At 33.0% G+C, this 12480-nt stretch overlaps 1 protein-coding gene and 1 pseudogene across 1 annotated transcript; one reads left to right on the top strand and one right to left on the bottom strand.

Annotated features, from left to right (window-relative positions):
* Positions 1-2419: 2419 nt before the first annotated feature.
* LOC127107382 (serine carboxypeptidase-like 48) lies at positions 2420-4980 on the top strand (annotated as a pseudogene).
* A 3137-nt stretch (positions 4981-8117) lies between these two features.
* Positions 8118-11433, bottom strand: LOC127107112 (pectinesterase). Its single transcript, XM_051044386.1, has 2 exons — positions 10441-11433; positions 8118-8899 (listed from the first exon to the last, which is right to left on the bottom strand). The coding sequence occupies exons 1-2, from the start codon at positions 11366-11368 to the stop codon at positions 8205-8207; spliced, it is 1623 nt and encodes a 540-aa protein (XP_050900343.1). The 5' UTR covers positions 11369-11433; the 3' UTR covers positions 8118-8204.
* Positions 11434-12480: the final 1047 nt, after the last annotated feature.

Here is a 12480-nt window from a genome sequence, read left to right as displayed (position 1 = left end):
CATGATATCAAAATCCCAACACCCACACATAGATATATATACAGATATAAAAATGCCATAAAATAGAGATAAAGAAAGCATATAACAAAGGAAGAAAAATAAACAAATAAAGGTAACACACATACGAAAACTTAACTGAACTAGGGTTGACTCACTTAGGGATTGAGTCCCCAGCAGAGTCGCCATCTGTCGCACCTCGAAAAATGGGGATACGACTTTAAGCGAAGCGCAATTGCACGCTCGCAATGATGGTCTGAACAGAGTCGCCACCGAACTTTATTTATTCCTAAAAAGGAAAGGGGAAATATCGATAAAACCCAAGAAAGAACGACAATGATTATGGTCGTCGCAACCAAATCAGGGTTCGGGAGTTGGTTACGTGAGGGGAAGGTATTAGCACCCCCTCACGTCCGTTGTATTCAACGGGAACCGTTTAGTTAATTTCGTTTTGAATGTTAGCTTATGTTAGTCTTCTCAAGTTATTATGAGGGAGATAAAAATAGGATCAAAAGAAAAGGGAAGATGTTTTTTGGATTTTTGCAATAAAGGGGACTAAACCTAAGTTTTTTATTGGTGGGTCTGACAAGATAAATCCTGCTCCTACGTATCTCAATAGAGAAGTCAAGGCTTTCGTAGTTCTGGGTAGAAAATATTTGTTTGTTGGTCGATTTTAGCGAAAGCTATATTGTATTAATCGACGAAAACATTGTTTTACCCAAAACAGATGAGGAGTGGACGTATACCACACATCGAATGGATTTATAAATCTACATTCGGAAAAACGTCACTTATCTCGACTCAACAATCGTGGCCGAAACATTGCTTGCATCACCTTAAGACAATATGTCTTTCGTTTATGAAAAAGGTTCTTGATTAGTCGCACGGCGGCGAGAAAAGAGTTTGATTGGTTGGATGTATTTTGAGTGATGGCGAGAACTTGGATGAGCGAGATATCCATCTCGAATCCTAGTTTCAGGAGTGCACGGTATACACCATGTTCCATTTCCATCTTTATTGACAAAAGTGTTTAATAAAGATTAAGTGTTTTGAATTTGATTGAGAAAGGAGTTTGAAGAAACCGCATTGACAATTTTAAACGATGGCGAGAGCTAAGATAGGCAAGGCATCCATCCTGAATCTTAATCTCAGGAGTGCACGGTATACACCATGTTCCATTTCCATCTTTATTGAAAAAGTGTTAAGGTAGGAATTAAGTATTTTTGAGTTTGGAAGACGAATATTTGATGAGAACGAGACATGAGCCTCGGGATCAATCACTCGGGGTTCCACTGGAATGCTAGATTCCAATGGTCCTTTTTCATTCGAATTCATTAAGAAAATTATTTAATGGACAACGAACACTTGATGAGAATCAAATGTTCAAAGGGTTACGCCAGAATGCTTGATCCCAACGGCTCTTATTTTGTCCAAGTTAATTAAATTGTTTTAGGTACGAAAGAAAAAAATGAACGGTTAACCCAAAACGCGTGGCTCGGAATCCATTCGAGGGTTCCCACCGGAATGCTAGATTCCAATGGCCCTCTTTTTCAGTAGTTGTTAGAAAAAACAGTTTTAATATTGCATTTGATTTAAGAAAATATTTTTCAATATGTGATCGAGGATGGATTCACATAAATGGTTTGAGACAGTTTGACTTGGTTACAAAATTTATTTGAAGTCAAAATTATATATATATATAATCGAGTTCCCACCAGAATGCTAGATTCTAATGGGAGGAAATGAAATTAAATGTTGAAACTATGGAAAGTTAGTGAAATTTAAATTGGAAGTTTGGTGAATTTGAAAGTGATTATTTAAAGGTGCAAAGGTATGAACATAGGTAGAAACAACCTAATTAACTAACACAAAAATCGACTAATCGAATAAAACCCAATACAGGAAAGTCAGCCATTAATTAAATCTAAAAAGTAAACATTTAAAAATCTAAACAACTAAATAATGATTAAATTAAATTAATAAAAATATAAAAGTAAAATAAAGAGTAAGAAATTATAACAATTTAAATGAAATAGTAAGCATAAAAAATAAAAGTATGGAGATATGCTACTCCCAAGTATCAAACCCATCCCACTAAAGAAAGTGAAACTGCTCCCTCTCCACTAGGCCACTTATGGTCATCTGTTATCTTAATGATAACTTGAATATATGAACAGGAATAGCTGAAGATAGTTTAGAATAAAAACTAATTAAAAGAGGTGGGCTAATGTTAATGGACAACTAATTAAAACGATGGAAGAATCCCAAAGGGTAACCCTAGCCGCCTGGCTGTTGGGTTTAAGACATTAATGGCTAGTAAATGAATGGGGAACACAAAAAAACAATATATTAACATACACTATTTAATAAAAAGGTGCAAAGGAAGACTAAACGTATTAAGTTTTAAATGGTTTAAATGTTTGTTTTTTAAAAAATAAATAAAAGAAGAGAATGTGAGAGAAACGGTAACAGAACCCAGAAATTCATTCGTCTTCCTCATGAAGACGACTCTCATTCTCTAAATCTCAACTCGTCTTCTCCCAATCGCTCGCACTCCCTATTCTCACTCTAAATCTAATCCTTAACCTCTCGTCGTCTCTCAATCGCTCGCACTCCCTACTTTCACTCTACATGCAAAAACCCAATGGCTTTAAAGAAATTCAAACAATAAAGCTCACCTTCGGCAGTGGTTCGGCGGCGACGGTGGGGCTTGGATCTTCCTTCTTCGCCTCAAAGTTTTCTTTTTAAGGTTCTTCTCTTTTGCCGCTCAAATTTTCTAGCTCTAGGTTTTTTTCACCATTTTTAGAATTAGGGTTTTTTCGTCCTCCCTTCGTCCTCTCCCCTCTCACCTTTTATACTCAACAACTAGGGTTTCAGATTGGCCTATGGAGATCAAAAGGGCGTCTCTGCGAAATCCCTTTAGGGTGCTCAGATTTTGGTCTGCCTCATTTGACTTTAATTCGAAAACGGTAATGTGAACCCACACTTTCTTCTTCTAATTTTGTCCTAATCCTTTTTGGGGTATTTGCTGAGTTTTAACGCCTTACCAACTTACTTGTTTTTACTGTAGTGAAGACTGGTGAAAATTAAAACTTCGGTTATTTGCAAAGCTTTTCGATTATGAACACGGGTTGAGTGAACATGGTATTTCATTATGCAGGGTAGCTTAATGACTGATATTCCTACTGATGGAATTGGTGTTAGCAATGACTTGTACGCTTTTTTGCAGGTATATAAAATATCATTTTTCCTATAAGCATTGTAGAAAGTGATCAAGATATGAATCACATAATGTGTATAAATTATATGACATTAACTTGAGTTTTTTTTTAAATTATTACAGGCATTTTTTAAGGAACACCCTCAATTGGTTAAGAATGACTTTTATATTACCGGAGAATCATATGCTGGACACTATATTCCAGCTCTCGCATCCCGGGTTCACAAAGGAAACAAAAACAAAGAAGGAAATATTATAAACTTCAAGGTCTTACAATATCCTAATGTTGCATTTGACAGTGATTCTCTCCCAAATGAAAGATCTTAATGCAACCTTTAATATATGTTGTATTTTTTTATGTTTTGATTCTTTTGATTTCATTAAAATTATAGGGTTTTGCCATTGGTAATGGATTGACCAACCCGGAAATTCAGTACCCAGCATATACTCAGTTTGCAGTTGATAACAAACTGATCACAAAGGAAGATCAAGCAGATATCAACAAGTTGATCCCATTTTGTGTAGGTGCCGCAAAAAATTATGGTACAAAATCCCTTACACTCTAATCACAATCCATTTTACTAGAATTGTCAAGTAGCATAGTGGAATTTGAAGAAATAATTTCTCTATCTTTATGAAATATACTATTTAGTACAAAGTGTAACATATGAAATTGTCTTTTGAAATTACAAATAACTTTACTACTAAATTAATATATTTTCTCAATGACATTAATTTGTTATAGTATATGTTTGAATTGTAGTGAGTAAAGGTGGAGAAAGTTACGAAACAGCCTTACAACAATGTCAACTGATATTTACTAATATCTTAGCCATTGCTGGCAACATTAATGTAAGTAATCGTAACTGAACAAAACTCATTTTATTTTAAATAAATTTCTAGTTATATTTTAAAGAAATTGGTATATTGAAAACTGCAGTACTACGACATCAGAAAGAAATGTGAAGGATAATTGTGTTATGACTTCTCAAGTTTGGAGAAATTTTTAAATAAGAAGACAGTTAAGGATGTGTTGGGTGTTGGGAAAATAAAGTTTGTTTCATGCAGCAGTGAAGTGCCTACTGCCTTGGTTCAAGATTGGATGTTAAACTATGAAAAAGATATTCCAGCACTTATTGAGGATGGAATCAAGGTTCTTATATATGCCGGAGAATCCGATCTTATTTACAATTGGCTTGGTGATGGATCCTATCCTAGCTATTTAACCATTTTGAAACCGAATTTGTGAGTAGCCTAAATTACAAGCTCGAATTCTAACCGGAATTTTCTGTTACGTTTTCATGTGGCAGGGAATTCACAATGGGTTCATGCCATGAAGTGGTCGGGTCAAAAACAATTTGGGGCCTCCAAAACAGTTCCTTTTTTGGTTAATGGTAAAAACGCGGGGTCATTGAATAGCTATGGAGCTCTCTCTTTTCTAAAGGTTAGTTTATAAGTTCTGTTAGTCACGGGGATGCTGGTTAACAGTTGTTGTAATTGCAGGTTGACTCGGCGATGCAGTATGTGAGTTAGCTCGGGTCCAAGGGCCGTTTTGGAACTGTTTTGAAGTTTTGGTGCTCATGTTCTGGACCTTCAATTGGAATGCCAATGAAGCCGCTTTGGAGTTTGAATTCAAAGTGATTGGTTCGTGGCATTGGACTGATGTAGGATTAGATTATGATTTTAGAATGATGATTGTAATCTTTTTAGTTTTGGATTTAAATTGAATGATTGAATAAAAAGTGCTTAGAATTTTAATGTAATTAAGCTTGATATTGGGTGTATTGAATTGGGCTCGAAATGGTTTGTGTATGGTTGAATATTAGCCGCATTACATGTCGGTTGTACACATAACAGGGTGATTTATATGAGTTGTGGTTTATAATTGGATGTAATTAGAATAGAAATGTGAATGTATTATGGGTTATGGAATTCAAATGCTCATAATTATGCTCATAATTGTTGGATATATTTGTTTATGAAATTGAAAATGAATGTATGTATGGTTGAATTGGAAATTTGATGGTTACAGGTTAATAAAATGGAAAAGTGAATGTATGACTTATTTTGTAATTTGAACTAATGGTTTAATACAATATTGTATGGTTTGAAGAGAAATTGAGTGGTCGATTACACATATTGAAATTGAATTGGTTTATGTATGGTATAGGATAAAAATGGTTTAGAAGGTGAAAGAAGAATAGGGTCTAAAATGAAAATGAACAAAATAAAGAAATGGACTTTATAATGGGCATGGTTAAAAGTGAACATGAACATGAGTTAGGACTTGGAAAGTGTCAATGGTCATATAGTTGACTTTGGTCATGAATGTATGCAAATGAACTTTAGGCCAAGTGCCAAATGAAAAATGAAAAAATTTCAGGACCAAAATCGGGGTATGACAAAAGGTGCTCGCAATAGCAAAACATCTCCTTCACCACATTTACCAAAAATCATACATATTGAAGAGATGTTAGTTTTTATACACAAATACATTGAATAAATTATAGATGTTAAGGGTGGCGGTAACTGCATTTATCTTGTTATTTCGACTTTGCTCCATAAAAGAGAGAAGAATCACACATTTGTAAACCAACAACTTCTCAAAGATTTGAAGGCACATAAGGATTCATACACACAACTATACGAGAGAAAAATATCATTTCGATACAATTCATGCATCTCTTATTCCTTGTGTTAGCATCCAACATCGGACAAAAAACGGAGGTGCTTCATTGAAATGGGTAATCTTATATCAAGTGCATATAATAAAGTGTGTATTTATTTGACAAGATATAGCTTCTCAGAAACTTTTTTTCAAATTCAAAGTGGCCCACCTCAAAATCCAACAAGACGCATTATGTGCATTGGGTGGATTTCAAAATCACTACATTTTGTTTAAGTTTATTTGAAACCAAAATGTCATATACCATGAATATCATCGGAGTAGGAAACTCATTCCATAAAGGAAACTGAAACTAGGCTGAATTATTTTATGGATAGGATGGAAGAGTTCACCAAGTTGAGCGAGACTGAAAGAGAATCAAATAAGCAAAAGTCAAAGGCGGAACCACCCATAGTTATAGATTTAGATGGTGACATATATTTCAATGATTTTTAATTTTTATCTAACAATGTATTTAATGGTGGATCAGTTTTTTGTATGTAATGTTGGATTGATATTATCAACGATGTAAACCGAATACATTTTGATATAATTTAATTTTTATTCAACATTAATTGTTTAAATATTTATTGTTCTATTTTTCTAAATTTGTTTGTTTCAATTTAAAACATGGTCTCCATAACAGGTTATGTATGAACAATTGCTGTAAAGGATTAATCTAGAACTGTTTTTCCGAAGTCATCCCATTTTGTTGGAAAAAAATACTAATAGGGGATAATTTGGAACTGTATTTCCGTAGAAACCCTATTTTACGTTAATTACTAAATGAAACATGATTAATCCGGAAGTACATATTCGTAATATCCTCTGAGATAAAATTGGGTTTTTATGGATTGCTCTAAAGCTTATATATATATATATATATATATATATATATATATATATATATATATATATATATATATATATATATATATATATATATATATATATATATATATATATATATATGGGTGAGCCTCATATTGTTAGCAAAATCACCTCAAAATGTTTCAATATTCATATCTCGCATTCGTCAACTTCAACGCCGAGAGGCCCCCTCTTGAATTTAGGATCATAGAGATCACCCATCTTGTCGATCTAAAATCCACACTAGAGAATCTATTGTGATACCGAAACAATCGAAGAGTTGTGAAGCTTTATTATCGTTCACCCTCAATTGACAATGAAGGAAATATATATTTCAACAAGTTTGAGCTGCAGACGAATGAAGATTAAACTGTTATGTGGAGTACATTTCACTGTTATGAAATAAAAGGTTTGATTAAGGTATATGCGAAGGTTGTAAGATCGACCAAAGATATTCTAAAGATGTTGAAACGTCCTCTCCCATCATTTGATAATGAAATTATCTTAACGATTATCTATGTAATAATACATATTTTTTTATGTATTTGATGACAATGATTGATGTTACTTTATGTTATTCTTCTTATTTCTGCATTTGTTTCTGGTTTGAAAAAACATAGAATATTTCAAATATATGCTTTCGTAATAACTACAGAACTACATTTTAAGATTTGTTCAACTTTCGTTTTGGTCTGTTTTTGAGACTTGACTAAGTTGTGTACATTTTTTATACATCCGAAAATACATTTTCGAATTTTATGAACATTATTGATTTTTTACCGAAGTGTCTAAGCACTACTAAGAGTACAATAAGAAATCTCTTATTATTTTGCTATAGGTCAAGGCCCAATTTGTAAGAAATTGGGTCACTCAAATCCCAAGAGGTGATGGACCAAGAGATAAACATACCATAGTGGCACACTCGATCAAAATTTACGTTATTAAAATATAAAGAATATTCTAGAACCTTCAAACTCTATATTGATAATAAAGTTTAAACATTTGTTAAAATTAAAAAAAAATTAAACCTCACATTATAATTGTTATCAAATAAATTCACAGAAAAAAAATCTTCCTAAATAAAGCATCGTTATCAAATAATTAATTAACAAAAATAATTAAATTGTAAGTGAGTTATACTTTGAAAAATAAACGAGACGAACTAAACATGCATATTTTATATAATTAAATAAAACAATAATCTCATGACAAGAAAAAATAAAACAATATTCTTAAAAAATAAACTGTGATTAAGAAAATATAAAAGTGGTGTATGCACAAGTATAAAAGGATACACCAATCTTTCCACAAGAATAAATATACTGATAGTAATTTAATTATTTTTTTGGAATGTACAAAAGAATATTGTGTTATTTGTACATACAAACTACAATAAAATAATAACTTAATTTAACCAATGAAAACAATAAACTTAATTAGGACAATTATTAATTAAAGGCCAGAAGTGAATGGTACACCAGTGGAAGGTAACCACGTGGCACCAGCAAGGAGGCTATTAACGGTGAATGGTGATGCTTGGGCTGGGCTTTTCATAACTTGATAACCAGGCCATCTTACTCTACTTCTTGTTGATGAGCCCGGCCCAAAGTTATTATACTCTCCATAAAATAGAGTGCTTTGAGCAAAATTACTACCTCCCCATGGAGACCAACCCATTGGGCTTATCAAATTATCCATGAATGATTTCATTACCACAACTCTGGAGTATCTTTGCCAAGGCCGGCCCAAGAAAGTATTGAATTTTCCAACAACGGGCCTGAAATCTGGCGCGGCCCTAATCTGAGAGTTATGAATTGAAATTCCAGTGTTTTGAAATGGGTCATCTCGACCTTGAGCTGTGATCATGTTTGCTTGGCCGTTTAGAGGTCTTCTTACAAGAATTATGCAGTTTTGAAAAACTACAGCTGCATTGCCAAAGATGAAGTCGACAGTGCCATAGATGTAGCATTCTCTAAAAAATTGACGTTGTGCGTGAACCATAAGAGTATCTTGGTAGCCTTTAAAAGCACAACGATAAAAGACAGAGAGGTCAGAGGCCGATCTTAGCGCCACTGCTTGACCTCGGTGAGGTCCGGCGGTATTTTCAAATGTAATGTCGCGTGCGATGAAGTGAAGACCATCAATTCCTATATTCACAAAAATAAGTAAATATACAATGCTTCTTTATATGAGACGAGTAGTTTTAACATATACTTGTAAATAAATATTATATTTTTATATTTATTGAATAACCAATATATTTAATTAAGGGTCGTAAACGGACATGTCTGTCCCAATTAGGCCCACCTCATAAAAGTATGTAAAAAATGGGATGGGGCGAATTTTGTTGAGGGTGAGGGCCTAAACATTGCACCACCCCGGAAAAAAAATGAACGCGGGTGCGGGGCGAGTGCAAACATTGCACCTTTTAAATTTAAAAATTGTAAATTTTTATGTTAAAGTCCGCGCTCGCAAAAGCTCGGAAAAAATAGGACATGGCGGAGCGGACCAGTGGGCATTGCAACTTTTAAACTTAAAAATTGCAATTTTTTATGTTAATGTCCGCGCCTGAAAAAACAAGACGGGACAAAACAATGAATTTGAAAAAATTGCAATTTTTATGTTAATATCCGCGCCTGAAATTGCAATTTTTATGTTAATGTCCGCGCCTGAAATTGTAATTTTTTTATGTTAATGTCCGCGCCTTAAAAATTGCAATTTTCTATGTTAATGCCCGGACATCAGTTATTCAATGAATTTGAAAAAAGACCTGTTACTAAAAAAAATGACCACTACAAAACAATATCGGAAGGTGTTTATATTGATTCCGTTATACATCATTTTTATGATGAAAAAGAAATGATTAAGGTTTAAATAGTCTATTCGTCTTTATAAATTGCCGTGTTTTCTGTTTGTAATCCCAAAACCATTTTTTTTCTTGGAAATAATCCCTGAATGATAAACATTTTTTATTTTAGTACTTGAAAGGAAAATCGACAGGATAATTTGCAGATTTTCTGCGGATTTTTTGACAGATTTAAAATCTGCAAATTTTCTTTTGAGTTTTCCTACAGATTTCACTGAAGGGACTAAAATCAAAATGACTTTAACATACAATGATTATTTAAAAAAAACTGTTTAAGGACTAAAAACAAAAACACGTCAATTTACAGGGTCGAAGAGACTATTTATGTCAATGGTTAAATATCTTTTTTGATCTCGTAATCTATCCTCATATTCATTTTAGTTATTTAATTTAAATATTATATTGATCCCTTAACTTTTCAAAACATATCATTTTATTACTTTTCATTAATTTAACGATATAAAAACTCACAAATCCATCGTTAAATTCAACATTAGTTAGACGAAAAAGACCCTAAAATTTATTCATTTTGAAAAATTTAAACATCGATATGCTACTTTTTGAAGTTAAAATACTAAAATGAACTCGTTAACGTAAGATATTAAACCAAAAGAAATTGCGATTGACTCACATTGTGAATGCTTCGCAATCGCTATCGCAACACATTTACCGATCAAAACCGCATAAAGTCTTTACGTTTTAGGAGTGACCATAGGGTGTATATAACAATAAACAAATACTTAACTTCATATTCTAAAAACAGGGGAAGAAAAGAAGAAACAGAGGAAGAGAAAATAGAAAGATAAGTCTTATGATACTCACCAGCAGTTGCAGAACTATAGGTAGTAAAACCAGCTTTAACATTTCTACTACTTGTTATTATCGTATTCCTATTTCCATCACCAACCAACATAATATTATCATTCATCTTCCCAACTTCAATATTCTCTCTATAAACCCCTCTCTTCACACGTATAACAAATCTTGTCTTAATCCTTCTCCTCCCAGCAGCATTTATAGCCTCTTGAACTTTCCTAAAATGCCCCGAACCATCTTTCGCGACAACAAGATTCGCCTTAATAACCCTAGAACTTTCCAGAAGCTTCCGCTCCCGAACCGAAAACCATCTCGGGAATGCCTCATCGGTAACATCGTCGGTGTAGCGAACACGGCCGTCGCGTTTAACGAACTCCCAGTTGATGAACAAACCATTGCTTATGATCTCTGTCATGTTTACTTTCATAATCGGTGTGATGAAATTTGGAATCTTTAAGTCTAATGCCCCGTTTCGACATGTTTCGATGTTTGTATAAGCTGTGCTTAACCATGTTTGTGCATCGAATGATGAACATGTTTTCTTGACATGGAGATTTGAGAATGTTCGGTTGAGATGAAAAACTGTGTTGTCGTAGAGTTTCAAACAGTCACGTGAAACCGTTTTCTGTTTCTTGTTTATGATCGAGTTGTTTTGTCCGAATTCGCGTGCTGTGTTTCGCATGATCACTGCTCTTTCTAATGCTAAATGGATGAGAATCTCTCGGAATTTTGATTTGTGTTTGATGTTTTTGTTGTGATAGTAATGGGTTTGTTTTGTGTAGTATTTGCATGCTTGTGGGTGTGGTGTTTGGTTACACCACCAATCTATGTTGTTGTTGGAAGATCTTGATCTTCTTTTTGATGAGTTGGCTATTGAGAAAATTGATGATAACAATAATAGTGTTAACAATGTTTTTCTCATGATGATTGTCATTTTGGTGTTTTTTTTTAGCTTGATGTGATGCACAAGATGTTATATATTTCTAAGGGACACCTTTGTTAATTGCTTAGAGTGGCAGCAAGTTTTATATATATATATATATATATATATATATATATATATATATATATATATATATATATACATATATATATATATATATATATATATATATATATATATTTATGTTTATGGAAGAGTGTAAGTATGGGTAAATGAGGTGTCGTGTGGGTGAATTGTGAAAGAAAAAAAAGTAATGATGGAGGAGATGAAATATCAAACATGTTATTGTGATTGCAAGAATATGTGATTAGTGTTTTGGAGCTTTGCTTGCTATTAACTCTATGATCTTTTGCTTAATTAAGTAATTCAGTTCGGTTCATTTATTTAATATAGAAGAACAGCCAATTATTTGAAAATGATAAAGAATGGGACTAAAGGTAAGACTAAAATTTATTGGGTTATATGGACAGATGCTACAAGCCTAAAGGGTTGGAAGTTATGAAGCACCGACTCTGACAAAGATATCGGGACACGACATGACACCGACACTTTAATATCGATAATGTAAAAATATAGAACATCGACACCACTATGTATAAGAGAATATTTCAATTTTATTCATCTATTTATATACAAAAAAAATAAAAATATTCTAATCAAAATTAACGTCTTTAATTCTTTATTGCTTAAATACACGTTTAACAATTTTAAATTTGTGTGAGATTTGTCCAAAATATGTATAAAAGTATGTTGAAGCAAAGAAAAAAACAATTTTTTGTTTGAATACTTCTTTGAATTGTCTGACGTATGTGTTATAAGTGTCATTCAGGTGTCAACCATTGATTCCAAGAGTATCGAAACAAAGAAAAAATTTATTTTTTAGTAGACACTTGTCTGACTTTTGTACAAGTCTAAGACCTCGGCTTTGAGATATTTGGAAATTTTCAAACACAGTGTAAGACCTGTTGAGAACTTCACGTCACTGAATAATCTCCGAAAAAAAATATAACATAAAGTCTTCCACACTCATAATATTTGTCCTCCACCAGCTCTCAGGTCTTACACTATAAGGCATGACCCTAATGGATAGTGTAAGTATCATA

This window comes from Lathyrus oleraceus, chromosome 7, assembly GCF_024323335.1.
Source record: "Lathyrus oleraceus cultivar Zhongwan6 chromosome 7, CAAS_Psat_ZW6_1.0, whole genome shotgun sequence".
Taxonomy (NCBI): Eukaryota; Viridiplantae; Streptophyta; class Magnoliopsida; order Fabales; family Fabaceae; genus Lathyrus; species Lathyrus oleraceus.
This window is presented reverse-complemented; position numbering and strand designations above follow the sequence as displayed.